General features: G+C 58.7%; 1 protein-coding gene across 4 annotated transcripts; it reads right to left on the bottom strand.

Annotated features, from left to right (window-relative positions):
- Positions 1-2225: 2225 nt before the first annotated feature.
- Positions 2226-15835, bottom strand: MAG (myelin associated glycoprotein). 4 transcript variants are annotated; one of them, XM_025421619.3, is made up of 12 exons: positions 15735-15835; positions 13923-13981; positions 13140-13208; positions 12606-12974; positions 11374-11670; positions 10984-11241; positions 9679-9939; positions 5032-5319; positions 4569-4665; positions 3704-3803; positions 3424-3462; positions 2605-2745 (listed from the first exon to the last, which is right to left on the bottom strand). In XM_025421619.3, exons 3-11 carry the CDS (start codon positions 13183-13185, stop codon positions 3436-3438), a joined length of 1743 nt encoding a protein of 580 aa, XP_025277404.1. In that variant the 5' UTR covers positions 13186-13208; positions 13923-13981; positions 15735-15835; the 3' UTR covers positions 2605-2745; positions 3424-3435. The 4 variants fall into 4 exon arrangements, with proteins under 4 accessions (XP_025277401.1, XP_048951338.1, XP_025277403.1 ...); XM_025421616.3 differs by lacking the exon at positions 3424-3462 and having other exon boundaries at positions 2226-2745; XM_049095381.1 differs by lacking the exon at positions 3424-3462 and having other exon boundaries at positions 2226-2745; positions 13140-13285; positions 15735-15817.
- Between the last annotated feature and the right edge of the window lie 2551 nt (positions 15836-18386).

Raw genomic sequence — 18386 nt, forward strand, 5'->3', positions numbered from 1 at the left:
TGGGATCCCCTGGCTCATCAGCATGGTGCTTGGGTAGCCCTCTGGACAGCACAGGGTTACTCAGTCCCTCATTATTGACAGTGCTCTGCTCCTCAGGGCGAAGTCCTTCGGGGCATTCCTCCCAGGCCAGACCTGCTGGAGCCAGGGTCTGTTGTCAGAGCACAGGTGTGTCAGGGCGGGGTCCATGCTCGTGTGCAGGAGATCCGGTGGGGATGGCCCCTGGAGCTGCTGTGAAGCCGCTGCCGTTCTCTGCCCCGTCCCTGACCACTCTCCGGCCTTATTTTCAGCCCCTGGGATTTTGCCAAACATCTTCCCACTTGGGGCCTTCACATACAGTGTCCTTGTGGGACTTTCCTGTCATTGGGACACCTCCCTGGGCTCCTGAGATCCCAACACACACTTCCATTCTGTGCTCTAAAAGCCCCCCTTGCACGTCTCTCAGGAGCAGGTGCCACAGGTGACAAGGGTCCCTTGGGCAGCTGTCAGCAAGTCAGGCATTATGCATGAGGTCATTTGGTCAATGTCCTCTTCTCTACAAGACTGAGAGAGCCCCACGAGGAAGGGGCTCGGGCAGGCATCGGGTGTCAGTCCCCTCCCCGCCGCTCACAGCCCCACTACCACCCTCAGCCCCACTACCACCCACAGCCCTGCCCTGCTCCTGCACGTGGACTTCCCATTCCCATTCCGGCCTCATCACCTTCTCTCTCAACATGGTTTGGTTAGTCCTGCCTCTTGGTCTTGACTGTGGTCTCTGTGGTATCCTCTGCCTTCATCAAAAACTAGGGGAGAACAGCCCTGTTCAGGAGCCACACCCAAATGGCAGCTCTATTCTCAGTGCTCTCTTAACCCCATTTGGCCCTTGAGCCCCTGTTGCTTCTCACCAAGATGACGGAGCGCACAGTAGTGAGAGCTCTGGGCCCTGGGTGCAAGTCGGGGCTGCACAGTTACCAGCGGGGGGGACCTCAAGGAAGTGACTTGACCTCTGTGTCTCAGCACTTCTAGGTTCACAAACGTCAATGCGCCAGAATCACCTGGAGGAGTCATCAAAACAGACTGCTGGGCCCCACCCGAGTTTTTAGTTCTGTAGTCTGGCATGCGGCCTTGAGAATGTGCCTTGCTTCCTTTTTTTTTTTTAAAGATTTATTTATTTATTTATTCATGATAGACACAGAGATTGAGAGAGAGGCAGAGACACAGGAGGAGGGAGAAGCGGGCTCCATGCCAGGAGCCCGACATGGGACTCGATCCCGGGTCTCCAGGATCACGCCCTGGGCCAAAGGCAGGCGCCAAACTGCTGAGCCACCCAGGGATCCCCCCCCCCTTTTTTTTAAGATTTTTATTTATTTGATAGAGGGAGAGAGAGAGTACAGGAATGGGGCAGGGAAGGGCAGAGGTAGAGGGAGAAGCAGACTCCTCATTGAGCAGGGAACCCAACGCAGGGCTCGATCCCAGGACCCCGAGATCATGACCTAAGCCGAAGGTAGATGCTTAACTGACTGACCCACCCAGGTGCCCCGAGAATGTGCCTTTCTAACAAGTTCCCAGGTGATGCTGATGCTGCTGGTGCAGGGACCCAACTTGGAGAGCCATTGTCATACTAGTTAGAGAAGGTAAGTGGAGGTTAGTTCACGTAAATCGAGTAGAACCACTCATAGTAAGCGCTCGACAACTCTTAGTTATTACTACCATTCCTCCCAGAGAGTCTGGCAAAATTCAAATTGCCAGCGGGGGTTATGGAAAAAAGAATAACTGAGACCAGGGCCTGGCCACTCTGTTTCCTAGCTCTGGGACCCTAGGAAAATCCCCTGGCACCTACACTGAGCCCCAGTGTTATCTTCATGACACGGTCCCTTCCCAGGGCAGCCTGAATTCCTGAAGGGGCTCCATACACAGCTGAGGCCTAATTAGTGTTTCTGAAACCAAAAAAATACACTTGGAAAGGCTGCAGCTGCGGAGTACGGCCTGAATGCGAGGGACAGCAGTCAAACCCCCACAGGCCCATGAAACACCCCGAGCTGCAGGGGACAGGAGGGAATGTCAGTGCGTGAAGAGGCCTCAGCCCACAGCTGCCAGCTCAGAGTGGGAGCGGCGTCAGGGCGGGTGGCCTTGGGCTCGGGGCTAGAACACCCGGGCCCTTGTCCCCACACGGGACCTTGCAGGGGGTGGGGAGGGCGACAGCAGGCTCCCCTAGGACGGATCAGAAATCATCAGGATCTGGACAGGTGTTTGGCTTTGTGGCATTTATTTCACGTCCCTCTGTACAGGCCCTGGGGCCGGGTGTGGGGGGCAGGAGACCAGGCAGGGGTAGCAATAAATAACATGGACAGACAGACAGGGCTCCCCTCCAGACAGATGAGGTTAAAGGAGGTTAGAGAGGAGCCACAGTGTGGGGTGGGTGCTGGCAGGGCTGGGGGCGGCTGGGAAGGAGGGGAGGCCAGGCCCCCAGGACCTCGCTGTCACCTGCCTCCTCCCTTTCCTGCCCTGGCCCCCACCACTCTGGGGAGCAAGGGAGCCCGTAGCCAGTAGGGGCCAGTGAGGGTCCTGAGGGAGGGGTGGCCACACAGGCGGCCCCCAGCCCCCTCACTTGACCCGGATTTCAGCATACTCGGCCAGCTCCTCCGTCAGGGTGTAGCTGTCCTTGGTGGCTCGTTTGCCCAGGTCCGAGTGAGAATAGCTCAGGTCCAGCTCTGGGGGTTCCCCCCGAAGGCCCAGCAGCCTCCTCTCCGATCCCAGTCGCCTCTCACTCTATGAACAGACCCAGCCCATTAGAAGGCTATGGTTCCACCTTTTCCAGGTGCAGAGGCAGCAGGTACCTGCACCCCCGCAGCTCTGGGGCTGAGTCCCAAGGCCCTGTGCGAACCTCCTTTCTTAAGGACCAGCACGCAGCCAACCCTTCGGTGTCCGGGTCCCGCTCTGGAGCCTCTGCCCCAGCTGGCGCCGCCACGCACCACCCCCTCTTCCTTGCTAAGCCTGAAAGTCACCTACAGATCCACTGTCCCCAGGAAGCCCTCTTCGACCTAGGAATTGGCGGGGGCGGGGGGGGCACACTATTCAACCCATAGCATCTTCCCAGATTAAAGCCACCTGGCTGGGACCCCACCTTTCCAAATATTTGTAAGCACCTGGCTCGGTACGTTCTTCCCCTGATGCCTGGGTCTGGTGCGGCTCCCCTCCTCGCTCCACCCGGGTGACCCCCGCTTCCCCGTCGCAGGCTCCACCCTCACCCCCACCCTACACGGGGCCTTCAGACACAGACACAGGACAGTGGCCACAGACAGAATAGACAAGGCCGGGAGTGCCAGGCAGGGCCAGGCTTAACCAGGGAACATTCTGGGTGCCTGACGAGAACGCACACACATGCACCCCAACCCCCAGGCCCGACAGGGGCCCAGAGGCGGACACACTGAGGCCCCGGGGACCTACCTCCTGGGGCGCTCAATCCAGGGTAGAGACCTCTCTGGACTATTAGAGAAGGAAATGCAGTCATAGACCGGGGTGGGGAGGTTGGGGCTGCCCTCCGCTGAGCCCCTCAGGCCCCTTCGTGGCCTCCGCCTGAGCGGCCCTCCCAGCCCAGGTGCACCCAGCCCTCCGCACTTCCTCCTTCTCCCTCCCTTGGCCTCCCAGGCCCTCCCAGGTCCTCAGGGTCCCTGGCACCCACCCAGGTTCTCCAGCTAGCCTGGAGCCACAAGGCTCTGGCCCTCACCTCATACTTCTCTGGTGCCCCAGAGATGCGGAAGTCACTGCTGAACAGGACAGGGGGGTTGTCCCCCGCCGAGAAGCTGGGGCTCTCTGTCACGTTCTTTCTGCAGGACAGGACATGTCAGGCCCCAGCGGAAGTCCCGGGCTTCCCTCCCAGCTCCCTTTCTGCACCCCATCTACCTTAGGAATTTGGCTCAAGGGACCCCATGTCTCTAAGATGGAGCAGATGCCTCTTCAGAATGACCAGCCTCCTCCTGCCCCCCCCCCCCACTGCCCATCCCCCTGTCTGGTCCCTGGTCTCTGCCACTTTTCGGGGCCCCAGCCTAGCTTCTTGGATTTCTTCTCGAGTGCTCTGGCTGTCAGCCCCTCGCTGCCAGGATGCGGAGCAGAAAGGTGCATTCATTTTCAGGAAGGCTGACGTGCGTGTGCACCACAAGGAGGAAAACCAGCCCAGTTGTGGTAGGTGCGTGTGGTTTGGGGCTGGGGAGTGTTTTCGTTGCCAGGGATGATGTGTGTAAGGATCGGAGCCCTGGAACCCACGGTGCCTGACCCCGTGGCTACAAGCCAAGGGACGCTGGCTCTCCCCCATCACTCCGGAGCGCTTGCGGGAGGGTTCCCGGAGGACAGGAGGCCACAGCACCGAACGTGGGGCACAGGCATCCATCAGGATGCGCTTGGCCCGGCGCCGGCCGGCCTGATGGGCGGGGGTCTCTCCTCCATCCAGCCAAACATTCAGAGAGCAGAATCCGCCCTCCGTCACACGCACAGGGCCGCCCTCCGCTGCCCACCCGCTGCCTCTAACTGACCTCCCCGCCTCCCCAGCCCCGGGGCACCCGCCGCCCCCAGGGGAGCCCTGGCAGGCCGCTCACTTTCTGCGTGTCTGGGTAATGTAGCAGACGATGGCAATGAGGATGGCGAAGGCTACCACAGCTCCCACGGGGCCGATCTTGGCCCACATCAGGCGGTCTGAGGACAGAGGACCCAGGCACCCTCAGGAATGCCAGCGGTAGCGAGGACACGGGGGCTTGTAGGAGACGGGCCGGGCGGAGGTGACAGTGAGGACATTTACACAGCTGGCAGGTCCCTGCACTGCCCGACGGGCCCAGAGGGCTTAGTTGCCAGAGAGCCCAGGACAGGGCCCAGTAAAGCGCCAGCCAACCCAGGGCAGCCCCCCCTTACCACCCGGAAAGGGCATCTTTATCACTTGCTCCATCTGTGTCGCCTGGCCCATGCTTGGAGGCTGATGGCCAGCCCCGGGGCAGGAAGCCTGGATCCAAGAGGTACCCTCCCTCCCTCCGTGCCCACCCCCCCCCCTGCCCCGCCAGCACTCACGGGCTCCCTGGAAGGGCAGCTCCAGGCTCTTGGAGCCGTAGAGGTTGCGGGCGGTGCAGATGACCCGTGGCGGGGCCTGGGCCTGCCCGCGCAGCGTGAGGATGCTGGTGAGCAGGAGGCCGCTGCGCTCCGAGTACACGAACTCCCGCTCGGTCTCATTCACGGTCACGTTGCGTGAGGGCAGCTCAAAGGCCACGGACGGCTCCGGGTTGGACTTCACCACGCACAGGCACTGCACTGTGTCTCGGGCTGCCGCGCAGTGGGACTCCAGGAGGATCACAGGGGCAACTGCAGGCCAAGAAGGACCAAGACTCAGGGGACGACGGGCGACAAACGGAGGCGGAGGGCCAAGAGCAGGTGGTAGCTGTCGCAGAGACGAGCGGCCTTTTCCCCTTTGCATGGTCTCTGGCCCCCTCTCTAACTTTGTTCACCTTGTAAGACCCAAATGACATCACGATGCTCCCCACTCAAAAGACAAACAAACAAACAAAAAACAAATAAAAAACAAAAAAACCCTTCGGTTGCTCCCCATGTCACTGACAATGATATCCAAACTCTTTTCCTGCTTTCATGAGGCCCCGAAAGGCCCCAGCCGCACTAATCTCTCATCGGGGCTCCTACCCAGTCACACTGGCCTCCTCGCTTCTTCTTCTTCTTCTTCTTCTTTTTTTTTTTTTTAAGATTCTATTTATTTATTCATGAGAGACACAGAGAAAGAGGCAGAGACACAGGCAGAGGGAGAAGCAGGCTCCCCGCAAGGAGCCCAATGTGGGACTCGATCCTGGGACTCCAGGATCATGCCCTGGGCCAAAGGCAGGTCTGAACTGCTGAGCCACCCAGGGATCCCCTCCTCGCTGCTTCTAAAGCTCATGGAGCTTCTTCCCACCTCGGGGTCTTTGCCTGGAACACTTCCTTGACACCTGCTGAACTCAGGTGACATGTCTTTTTTCTGACCACTCATGGAAACTGCACCTCACTTCACTGACCATTCGCACCCATCTCGCCTCGGTTTGCTCCCAGCACTTATCCCTCCCGTGTTAGACACCTGTACAGCTGGGCTCTTACTGCCATCAAGACAGGCTCTCTTTCCGCCTGTACCCTGTCCCCACACTTAGAACGCACCCTCACATAGCGGAGTTCTGTGGAGACCGGTGTGGGCCACTGAGTTCCGCAGGCTCCCCTTCCTGGCCATCCTACAGATGCCCCTGCTGACTCCCTAAGGCTCCCTTATAGGCTGCCTGTCCCACTTTCATGGGATCCTCCACTTCCCCTGACACCAACCCCCACCCTCCACCCAAGACCATTGCATCGAGCTCTCCTTTGCTGCCATTTGTATTCCAAGAATGATACTGGTGTGGTTTTTGTGGCTTTTTTGTTCTTGTAGTTTCTTTCATTTTCCAAAATATGATACTATAATAGAACATCGAACATTCCTTTTTTAAAACTATGTTCTCTTTCCCTCCTGAAAAATCCAGCACCAGAGTCTGCCCCGCTAGACTGAACTCTGATTCTCAGTTCTGACCAGAACCCACTTACAAACGGCCAAAGGACCCTCGGACCATCTACCGCCACTTGCTTTCAATTTCCATCAAAAAAAAAAAAAAGAATATGCACGTAACATTGACAAGCCAGGGAGTCACATGACTGGATTCAAACTCGAGATGGTTCCAATTGGAACCTCAATCTGTACTTGCATCTAAACCCGGTAAATTAAAAATATATTGCCCGAATTCTGTTCAGGCAAACATGCACTATGCTGGCTCTAGTGTTAACAGATTGACACTCCGCAAAGTGCATAACGACAAACCTGAACCAACAGCTATTACATTTTTTTAGAAACCCTTTCATTCAAGACTGCACCCCTGGTGCTCCTGTGACAGCTTCCACCCTTGACCCCTGCCGCCGCCCTGCCTGCATGTGCTCAGTATCTCCGCAGCTTTGCAGGTGGCCTGGGAGACCTGACAAAGCCTGACTGACCCCACACAAACCCCAAGTCCCAAAGAATGGGGAGTCTGGGGTGTGACAGCTTTGGCTGGAAGCCCAGCTCTGTCGCTTACTGTCCCCGACCAGGCCATTCGGCCTCCTTGGGCCTCCAAGATGGAGTTTTCACTGTGCAAACAGGAGTGGCGGTCCTTTCTTGCAAGGGCCTATGAGAACACTGAAGATACGCTCCCTAGTGTGATGTTAAGGCTTAACTTTTCCCTTCCAAGGATTTAGGATGAGATAAATAGAGCCATTCCAGCAGGGGGAGCACGTGAGAAAAGCCTTAGCAGCAGGAAGGCCGGAGGCACCCAGCCTGGAGTCCAAGGGAGAGATTAGTGGGAAATGATTTAGGGAGCACAGAGGAGGTGTCAGTCAGGCACTGTGGGCGCTCAGCATAACTCCCAGAGTCTTCACAGGCTTCTTTGGGATAAGCTACTGTTATCCTACCCATTTCTCAGTAGAGAGGCTCAGCAAAAGTGAAATCACTTGTCAGGGATCGTGCAGCAAGATGAAGACAGAGCTGGGATTCTGCCCCAGGGCGGGTCAGCTCTGTCTGGTGCTGGACACCAGTTCACAATTTGGTTTCCTTCTATTAAACTGGGGTGAAGAACAGTCCCTCGCAATCACGTTGTGGTGAGACCCACATAGGTCAGGGAGCGTCAGGGGCTCAGGTTAGGGCCCTGGGCACAAGCACTCGGTAAGGTGAGTACGACCCATGCCACCCTGGCCCTGGGCTCAGCTGGTAAGAAGGAAGCCCGCACTAGAACCCCTGCCATTGTCAGGGAGCACCAAACCCCTGGTGCTAGGGATCACGGACTTCAGGGACAGAGAGGAGCCTGAGGGGTGCCGTACCCAGCACCCTGTGGCCGCACTGCCAGAGAGCACGTCCTGTGATCAGGGCCCGGGTGAAGCCTGAAGGGCTCAGCAGGTGGGGCGGGGCCAGGTGGGAGGGGGCCTTCCACTCCAAATCTGTTGGTTTGTCTTCAAAAGAAGCTAAAGTAAGTAAGCCCTTGGGTTCCACGGGCTTCGGGGAGGCAAAGCAGCCAGCGGTTTAAGAGCTGGGTGGGACAAGAGTCCAGAAGATTCCTGGCTCCGACCAACCTTCCTTGCTGCACGTTCCTTGGGGATTCTGACTTTTATTTTCTTCTTCACAGGGTGACCACACAGGCTCAGCAAAAGAACACCTGCCGAGCTTGTGGTCCTGCCCAGAGTAGACCATTAATGACCGACCTTACTGCGCAAGAGAATCTGTGACTGCAAATGTGTGTGAGATGCTGTGGTGTGCATGTTCCGGGGCCTCCATATGATTCTCAGGGGGCTCTCTGACCCTTAAACTTAAGATCCACTGGCTTGGGATGCGACAGAGAAAAAGGGTATAGCAGAAGGAGGAAGCTGGGCCCAGGAGGCGGCGTATGGAGAAAGCAGAGTACCCCACACTCATGATCACCCTGGGTACTGCGGGTGAGCAGAGGCCGGGAGGGAATGCACCCCAAGGTGAAAGGTTGGCACAGCAGTGCATGGCCACCCCTCTGCCACAGAAGGTGGCACTCCAGAAATAATCTCTATCTACCACGCGCTGATTCTCGCCACATACAAAGCATTGAGTACAGATTGTGCTCAATACCTTCTGGCAAACTTGCGTGGCGAGGACCACCGTGGGTAGAGTAATGGAGGCCGGGAGCGGTAAAGTCCGGAGACTAGCGCAGAGGCCAGGCAGGAGCTGGAGAGGAAGCAGGGGAGATGGAAACACGGAGGTGACACTCCAGAGGGAGCTGCTGCTGGAGACGGAGTGCAGACTGTGAGTTGGGAGCCACAGCCCTGAATGGCAGCTGGGGGTGGGGGTGGGGGTGAGGGTGAGGGTGGGGGTGGGGGTGTTGGCGATGCCACCGGGTGAGGAGGCCGGGACAGGTGCTGATTGGCAGTGGAAGGATGAGTTTCACTTCCAAGACAGCTTTCTGTGCGCATCCATCCCATCTCTCTGGCTCGACTGTATCTGCTATAAGCCTGGTGTCTGTACTCTCGGTCCTCTCCTCCACGGCCCCCAGAGCCACACTGCCCTTTGCACACAACAACTGCTTGATCAACGTATTCTGGTGTAATAACTTAGGATGAGGTCAGCTATGGCAGTCCAGGAAAGAGGAGCCAGACTGCCTGGATTTGAACCACTTTCCAGCTGTGTGACCTTGGGGTAAGTTGGCATAAACTCTCTGGGCCTCAGTTTGCTTCTCTGGAAACTGGGGACAGTAATAGGACCTCCCTCATAGGAACGTCCTGTGGAGGAAATGAATGGATCCCCGTACAGAGCTTCTAGCAATGCCTGGTACACAGCAATGCAACGCAAGGGTTAGGTGTTGTGGTTCTTGGTGAATGCAAAGGGGCAGAGGCCACGGGATCCAGAAACCTTTCTGGTCAAAAGCGCATCCCCGAGATGTGGGAACACAGCACTCTCGGGTGGGACTGAATTTCTTGCTGTGGATTCAGCTTCCCTCCCTTCCCCATTCTCATCTGCTGGTGCAAAGCTGACCCTTGGCTGGGATGCATGGTGCAATCCAGCAATCGAGGTGCCCCCCACCCCCGAACCATCCACTGAGGAGGGGAATGTGGAAGGAGGTCAAGTCCGGCTGGCGGTCAGCAGGGGAAGGGGCGAGGAGCGGCGGTACTCACACTCCACGGATAGGTTGAAGGTGGTGGCCCTCTGGCCATACTGATTCTCAGCCACACACCAGTACTCCCCATCATCCTCGGGCGTGACGGCAGGCAGCTCGAGCTGCAGCTCGCTCTCGTAGATGACCGTGGCCAGAATCTGCTTCTCCTTGAAGATGGTGAGAATAGGGTCCGGGTTGCTCTGTGTGGAGCACAGGATGGAGACGGTCTCCCCCTCCACGGCCACCATTGTCCCGTTCACCGTGGGCTTCCGGGGTGCATCTGGGGGCCAAGACAGGGGGCTTACGGTCAGAAGGCAACAGTGCCTCTTCCCACCCACCCCCCACCAGTGTGACCGCATATGCCCCAATCTGAGCACACCTGCTCAGGTAACCCTTGTCCTGGCTACCCTGTTTATAAGAACAGGGGCTCTGCTAGCAGGGCGCTTGTGTCTGAATCCCAGCTCTACCCCTTCCCAGCGGTGTGTGTGACCTCTCTGGGCCTCCTCTCTCTCATCTGGAAAATGAGCCTGATAACAGTCCCAACCTCAGCGGGGCCACTGAGAACCTAAGTGACAGGTGCCGTTCTAGCCTGAACAAGGTAAGGTAAAGATTCCCAACCATGTGAGGAGACGCTATGTAAGTAAACACATGTAGTTGGCAAGATGCAGATAAGGGCTTTGGAGAAAAAGAAATGTGGTGACGGAAGTCAGAGTAGTTACAGTTGTAACTGGGATGGTGAGGGAAATCTTCCCCCAGAGGAGAAGAGGTGGGTCAGGGCCAGCCCTGGGGATGTCTGGGGAAAGAGTATTTGTGGAAAGCGCTCAGAAACTGCTGAGTAAATGTTGGCTGCAGTTCTCATTATTATTATCCACAGCCCTGGGCATTTTGCCTCAATAAATATTTGTGAATGAGTGAATGAATGAATGACCTCTCCTTGGTTCCCAACAAAGGACCTTATCTGTCCAGCCCCTCCGCCGGGGACTCCCTAACGTACACAGTGCGGACAAGGGGCTGCGTGGGGTCTGGGGTCCCCTCATCCGTCCCCCTACAACTGCAACGGGGCTCACGGGGAAATGCGGATTTCCAGGGCCCGGCTCTACTCCCACGCCAGCCAAGGCTGTCCGCAGGACCTGGAGTCTACCCAGCTCCCCTGAGCCCTGCGCCTTCCCACCTCGCCCCGGGATGCGTGGTGCGCAGCAGGTGTTCGCCAGGTGCGCGTGCGTGGGGCGCAGGGAGGACCGCCTCCAGCTTCGGGTCCCCCTGCTCCGCCCGAGGCCGGGGGCGGGGGGGGGCTTCCCCTCATCCCCCCTGGGCCGCCACTCACACATGACGCTGAGCCCCACGGTGCGGTTGTCCTGGCCGTAGGCGTTCTCTGCCAGGCAGGCGTAGACGCCGTCCTCCGCGGGGGTCACCTCCTCCAGATCCAGGAACAGGCTCTCGGCCACCGCCTCGCGGAGCACCGAGCCGTCCCGCATCCAGGTCAGCAGCGGCAGCGGGTTGCTGTCCGCCCCGCACAGCAGGCTGACGTGCGAGCCCTCGATGGCCTCCACCGAGGCGTTCATCTCCACGATCACTGGGGGGTCTGAGGCCCCGAGACACAGCGGGGGCGGGGGGGCGTGTCAGCGGGCTGGGACCGCAGACCCCGCCCCTGGCCCCGCCCCCACCCGCGCGGCCCCGCCCCCAGCCCCGGCCCCGGCCCCGCCCCCACACTCACACTTGACGTCCAGGCTGGCGTAGCCCTCGAAGAGCAGCGTGGTGTTGGGGAACGAGGCCTGGCAGCCCAGCCGGTGGCCGTTGGCCTCCCTGGTGGGCACGAAGTGGAGCAGCGACACCTGCACCCAGGTGCCCTCGTCCTCGCGCAGCCGACCCAGCACGGCGGGCTCCCCCAGCCCCTCGTGGCCCAGCCAGCTCAGCTCCGGGCGCAGCTCCGGGCAGTTGTCAGGCACCATGCAGCTGACCTCCACTTCCGAGCCCGCCACCACCTCCGGGGGGACCACGATGTTGGGGGTGTCTGGGCCACGCGGGGGAGAGGAGGGTTGAGGAAGCGTTCTGGCTTCCTGGTCCCCTCCCCATCCTTGGATACAGAATCCCCTACTGCCTTCTCTCGTCCCGGTGTCCCTCCACCCAGAGGCCCTCCAGGGTCCCCAGGTGTGTAATCATGAACAGAACACTAGAATGGCCTCACAGCATCTACCTTGCCCGGGAGGTGGGTGTTGTTATTTTGCTCGTGTTTTAGATCACAAAACAGGCCACAGCCCGCGCGGAGAAGAGCTTCAGACACTGTCACTCCAGCTTCATCATCTGTGCTCTGGATACTATGTTGTAGCCCTTAAGAAACTTCTCTCCTTTCCCATGTTTGCTTTGGTTCCTTTTCCACTTACGTACGTGAGCGTGTGTGTACGTGAGTGTGTGGTATGTCCTGGAGATACGTCTATGTCTGGCTGTGCCAGTGGGGTCTCTTTCTGTACTGGGGCTGTAACCTGACTCATTTGGACTCCCGGAGTCTGAATTTAGGGGTTCCGTGCTATGGGGCCTCTCAGAAATTGGGCAGCGTGGCCTACTCTGATGGCCAACTCTGGCCCAGAAATGCAGGTTATTTGGCCGAAACTGGATTTGTTTTTAAAAATCCAAATCCGCAGCCAGTGTTTAGGAGTTAGGAGATGACACAGAAAAGCACACGATTCTGGTTTCTCTTAATGCAGACTCCCTGAGAGCAACATTGCTTTCCTCCTAGTTGCTTCTAGAAGCGGAAGCACCCTCGTTTTCCCTCTGAGGGCGGCAAGACTATTTGGGGCCCCGCTTTGCTTAGTTCTGTCAGCCTCCAGGTCTGTGCGGGCATCGGGGTTCGCTCCCCAGAAAGGCTTGGGGGAGCCCGTCGAGCCACATGCACCCAGCCTGGCCGGTGCAGCCCCAGCCCCCGGCACGCGCACGCCCTCGGGGACTCACTGATGATGTCCAGGACACTGTGCTCGGAGAAGGTGTACTGGTTGTAGCCGCCGAGGTCCCCGCGGAAGTAGTACTTGCCGCCCAGCTCGGGGCTGAGGCTGCTAAGCAGGAGGGTGCAGTTCCGCAGGCCCAGGTCCCCCAGGAGTCGGCTGCGGCCCTGGAAGCTCTCGTGCACAACTTGGGTTCGAGACTTGAAGACCACCGGGGGATAGTTTTTCGGGTAGGGGCTGTTGAAATACCAGACGCCGTGCACGACGGCCGGCCGCAGCTCGTCAGGGAAGTCGAAGCGGCAGGGGATGGAGACGCACGTGCCCTCGAAGGCAGAGATGGACGAGGGCATCCAGGCACCCCAGTGGCCCCCTCGAGAGGCTGTGGGCAAGCAGGACCACTGAGGTGGAGGGACAGGTCCTTCCCCGATCCCCCCCCACACACACACACACTCCCACCACCTTCCGCCCTGCAGGGACCCACAGAAACAACCCCAGCCTACTCGGGGACCAAGGCCCCAGGATCCCCAGCACCCCTAGCCCTTACCTGAGATCATGATCCAAAACAGAGGCAGTGTCGTGAGGAAGATCATCTTGTCCAGCAAGTGAGCAACAGCTGGAGAGGAGAGAGGAGAGCATGGGAGGCTGGGGGCAGTGGCGAACGGTGCTTCTGATAAGGCTTCAGGAGGGGGCCTGTTCAGATGTTCGCTGCAGCTGGTATTCTTTTCTTTTCTTTCTCTTTTTTTTTTTTTTAGATTTTGTTTATTTATTCACAAGAGACACACACACACAGAGGCAGAGACATAGGCAGAGGGAGAAGCAGGCTCCATGCAGGGATCCTGATGCAGGACTTGAACCCAGAGCCCTGGGATCACAACTTGAGCCAAAGGCAGACGCTCCACCATGGAGCCACCCAGGTGCCCTTGCTGCAGGTATTCTTATGTGGAATTACAAACATTTCTGAGGCATTGACCATGCATCAGGCCCCAGTGCTATATTAATTCATCTGGTCCCTTTGAGGCAGGAGCCGTTATAACCCGCACTGTATAGCTGAGGTCCAGAGAGGTTAAGCAATTTGCCTAAAGCCGCATGGCTGGTGAGCGGCTGGGTTAGGATTCAAGCCCAGTGTGCCTAGCTCCGGGTCTGCAGACCTAACTGCCAAACCGCCCTGTCTCTGGGTCATAGTGACATGCTGATCATTCTCTTCATCGCCATCATGCCCCTGGGCATCTCCAAGAAAGTAAGGACAGAGCCAGGGCTGGACGGGCAGCAGGAATCAGGGGTAGCCAGGGGGAAAGAGAACCCCAAGAGTTGGAACCCTGCCCCTCACCTCAGTCTCCCTGAGTTGGGAATGTCTCGGGTCTCACTTGAAGCTGTCAGCCAGCCAACCTGGAATGAGAGCCAGACAGGTGCACCCTCTGCCGCCCTCTTTCCGGGTCGCTCTGAGTGGTGGCCCACGTGTCTCCGCCGCCTGATGCTAGGGACCCTCCCACACGGCCTGGAAGCTGCTCTGTCGTCACCGCCCGCCCCGAGCTGTGATGGCGAAGAACTTTGGGGAGGAGAGGGGAGCGGCGGAGCATCGGGGTGGGGGGAGGCTGGCGGTGTGGTGAGCGGGGTGAGGGAGCAGATGTCCCACGGCAGAGGCCTGGGGGTGGCGGGCAGGGACCCAGCCCATCAATGACCGGGTTTCACAACATCAGCATTCCCAACATGCCGCGGGAATTCCTGCCGCCCTCTCCCACCCCACAGACGGCCCCTGCTGTCCCCACCCTTAGCGGAGGCCAGGGCCCCGTACAAAAGAGCCCTGTTCCCTCGGGGCAAGGGTGCCTCATCCTGGGGGGCTTCTCGGGTAGGTGGGATGAAAGAAGAGTCTGGCGCTCCTGGCTGGGCTTGGGAGTGAGGCCAGGAAGGCCCCCGGGGCTGGGAGTTGGTGAGTCCCTGGCACCCAGCTGCTCTGTGGGTCGCCTCAGGGTCGAAGCCAGGGTTCCAAGTGGCTGCCTTCCCTGGCCCTCACCGCCCTCTTCCCACGGACAGAGACGCATGCACAGTCAGACACATGCAAACGCTGGCATGAAATGTGACAGATCTAGACCCGACCAGAAGGAACAGGCTCACAACAGCGACCCGGGCACACTCCCGGGGGACCCCCTGTACACACGGACGGGCCCCGAGACCCCTGCCCCTGCAGGAGCACCCCCGCACTGCCCTGCCTCCCATCCACACATGCTCCCAATGACACACAGACCCGCACACACGCTGAGGGTCGCTAAGGACAGACCCACCCAGACACAGGCTGATGGACACATGACAGATGCCATCCTCGCGCCTGCGACGGGAAGGTACGGGACACAGGCGAGAGCCAGTTACGGGGCCAGGACAGACTTGTGACACAAGCATGCATACCCCCTGCTCGTAATGGGGGCAGAAATTGGTTCTTGGGGTGGAGGCCAGGAAAATCTTAGCTGTCACAGTGAGCTGTGACTCCCTAACGGGCCGCCCTACATAGACACCTACCGTACGGCTATAGTAGTAGCATTTCGTGGGCGGAATCGGATTAGGAAAAATAGCTCTGAAATAGTTCCTTAGTGGGGTACAGTGAAAACAAGGTGGAGGAACACTGATGTAGATTAAGGCTCACCCAGGGGTGGTGTGTGTGCGCACACACACACGCACACACACACCTGTCATGCGTCCAGGTGCTGGAACTGGCTCGCTCACAGCCCACTGCCCCCACCCCCTCACAGATGGCAGGACGCAGGTGGCTGATCACCTGCCCATCCTTCTGCTCTTCATCCAGCCCCCGACCACTGCCACCCCATCTGCCCCAAACTTAGGAGCCCCAGGGCTGCTGCTCCTGCAGCCCTTCCACCCAGAGATGCTGAGAAGAGCCCCTCAGTCTTTCTCTCTGGGGGTTTCTTCCCTCAGCCCGGTCACTGTCCCTGCCGTGGTCCCAGCCCATTCCTAACGCGGTCCTGAGCAGCACCCGGCCCCATCCTGAACCAGCCGCGGTCCCCGGTGAGCATCGGTGGCCCGGAGCACCTGGCCTTGCACATGCTGCTGCGCACCCTTTGCCCCACCCTCTGAGCCCGGCCCTCGGCTCCCCTCTCCGCTGGTCCCAGCCCCTCCGGGCCGCAGTACTCACTTGGATGCTCTCGCTTCTGCACCCTCCGCTCCACCGGCCCCGCTCACAGTCCCCTGGCTCGCAGGGTCCAGGCCCCCACTTGCCAGCCCGTCCCCTCCCCCTGGGTGCCAGGGGCCGCCTGCCTCCAGGGCCCAGCTCCTCCCTGCCCCCGAGGGAGGGGGGCACAAAGGGGCCCTTGTCACCACTGCTGGGACTGGGCAGCCTGACGCCTGGGTTCTACTAGCTCCTTCCTGGAGGGGACAAGGGAAGGCAGCCTCCATCGCAGCGCGCCCGGGTCTGGGTCCCTGGGAGGGCCTTCTAAGATCTCTGCAAGCCTCAGGCTAAGAAACAGAAGGCTTTGTTCTCAGTGTCTAGGGACTCTTGGTGGCCCGAGCAGGTATAGGTCGGTCCCAAGAGGTCACAGAGTGGGAGCAGGAGGAGACAGGACCTGCCCACCCTTGGTTTTCGTGTCACCTCTATCTTCTCTTGAGCCACTCCCTGGGTCATGTTTGGTGCCGACGTCCTGATCCATTTTCCAGACTCTTCTGACCGTCAGAAATGACCTTATGGATTGATTGTCTCCTCTCAAGAGAACATGATCTCCAGTAAGATAAGGGCTTCGCCTGCCTATTTCCAATCTATCCTGTTTGCAGACTGGCACTTGGCACAGAGTTAAGGTTCATAACCACTGAACGCCTTATTCCTCAAACACCAGCGGCACCTTCTGGCTGCCGACCTTTGCTCTCATTCCTTCCTCCTGGACCCCCACCCCATCCCACACCCCACTCTGCCGCAGGCCACAGCCTGCACATCCTACAGGTTCCCCACCCGGATGCCACTTCGTCTGGAAGCCTGCCCTGCCCGGCTCACCGAGCCAAGCCCCTCCACCCAGACGCTGCCCACAACCCCCCGCACATCTGCCCATTGCCCTCTGGGCACCCTCCTTCTCTGCCCCCACAGGAGCTCCCCGAAGCCAGGGTTTCTGCCTGTCTGCTCTGCCCTCTGTCCCCTAGGACAGTGCCTGGTGCTCAGTGGGGCTTATAGAGGGCTCTGCTTACCCTTCGAGCTGGGTGAGGACCCACTGTGTGCAGACTCCGGATTCCACAGCGATCCTCCTCCCGCCCCCACCCCTCCCATCGGTCATGACCCTTGCAATGTGCTTGAGTGTGGGGGCGGCGGAGGGAGCCGATGGTACTGTGATCGGGCATAGTCATGGTTTGACCACGAGCTGTTGAGTCACGCTGGAGCATCTTCTGTCCTTCAGGGCAGAGCAGTTTTGGAGGAGAGGGAGGGGGTCCTCTCTCCCAAGGGAGAACCCGGCCGGGCTGGGGAGGGTGAGGGGCAGGGAAATCCCTCAGACTGGGGTGTGTGGAGTCAGAGAAAGCTGGATAGAGGGGGAGGGGGTTCCCACCCCCACCTCAGGCTTCATGATGTCAGACTCTGCCCGTGCCTTTCCCAGGCAGGGACAAAGGCCCATTGAGAGTGGGGTGGGGCTTGAACGCCTGGGTCCTGGAGAAGAGAGGGGCCTTGGTGCCTGGGCTTTGGAGGAGGATGCCGAGCTCCTGGGGTACTCCTGGATCACAGCCTTCAGCCTCGACACCAACCCCCTTGGGGTCATGTGCCTATGCAGTTTGGGAGTCCATCGCCTCTCTAGGTGTGGATGGAAGGCTGACCCTGGGGGAGGGGTGCACGGGCAAGTGTGTCCACAGGCAGCACCTGCAACTACCGCTGAAATCTGCAATCCCAGGTCCCTGGGCCACAGGAGGCTGGGGCGCTGGGGAGCCTGGGCCTGTCCGAAGGGGGAGCCACCACTCCGATCCAGCAGAGCCCTCTCAACAGGGCAGGTGTGTTAGGGCTGCTGTGAGAGAGCACCACAGACTGGGTGGCCTAAAAACAGAACTTATTGTCTCGCAGTGCTGGAGGTCACAGTCTGACGTCAAGATATTGGCAGGGTTGATTCTTCTGAGCACTGTGGGGAGGGATCTGTTCTAGGTTTCTCCCTTTGGCTTATAGATGACAGTCTTCATGTTCACATGGCATTCCCATGGTGTTCACAGAGGCCTCTGTCCAAATCCCCGCTTTGTATAAGGATACCAGTCCAACTGGATTAGGGTCCAAACTACTGACCTCATTTTAACTTGATTATCTCTATAAAGACCCCATTTCCAAATCAGGTTGCAATCTGAGGGGCTGGGAGCTGGGACTTCAACATTTAAGTTTGGGAGACGGGCGACACACACATCTCAGCTCATAAGTCATAAGCAGCTGCACAGCCTGAGGAGCTGAACACTGCAGAAACTTCTCCTTTTTCAGATGAGGAGGCGGGGTTGCAGAGTGGAACGAAGATGTCTGCAAGATCCGGAAGCTCATGGTCCATGACCATGGACCATGCTGTCCACCTGCCTTCCTCTCCCCACCCTCCATTCAGAAAAACCTCTCCAGGCGATGGGCCTCTTGTGGCTTACAAGACAGAGGGTGGTGGACGGGATTGATCTGGCTCCCAGCTGGGTTTAGTTTGGCTCCCAGAGTGTTGATTTAAAAAATAAAATCCCTTTAATCAGTTGTCAATATTTTAAAAATCAAGAAATTTCACCTAAAAATCAACATGGCCACCTTCTCCTGAGAAGAAGCTCTAGCTATGTTTGGCCTGCCTTTGGCCATGACAGCCATCTC

The sequence above is a fragment of the Canis lupus genome, chromosome 1, assembly GCF_003254725.2.
Source record: "Canis lupus dingo isolate Sandy chromosome 1, ASM325472v2, whole genome shotgun sequence".
NCBI classification, from domain to species: domain Eukaryota; kingdom Metazoa; phylum Chordata; class Mammalia; order Carnivora; family Canidae; genus Canis; species Canis lupus.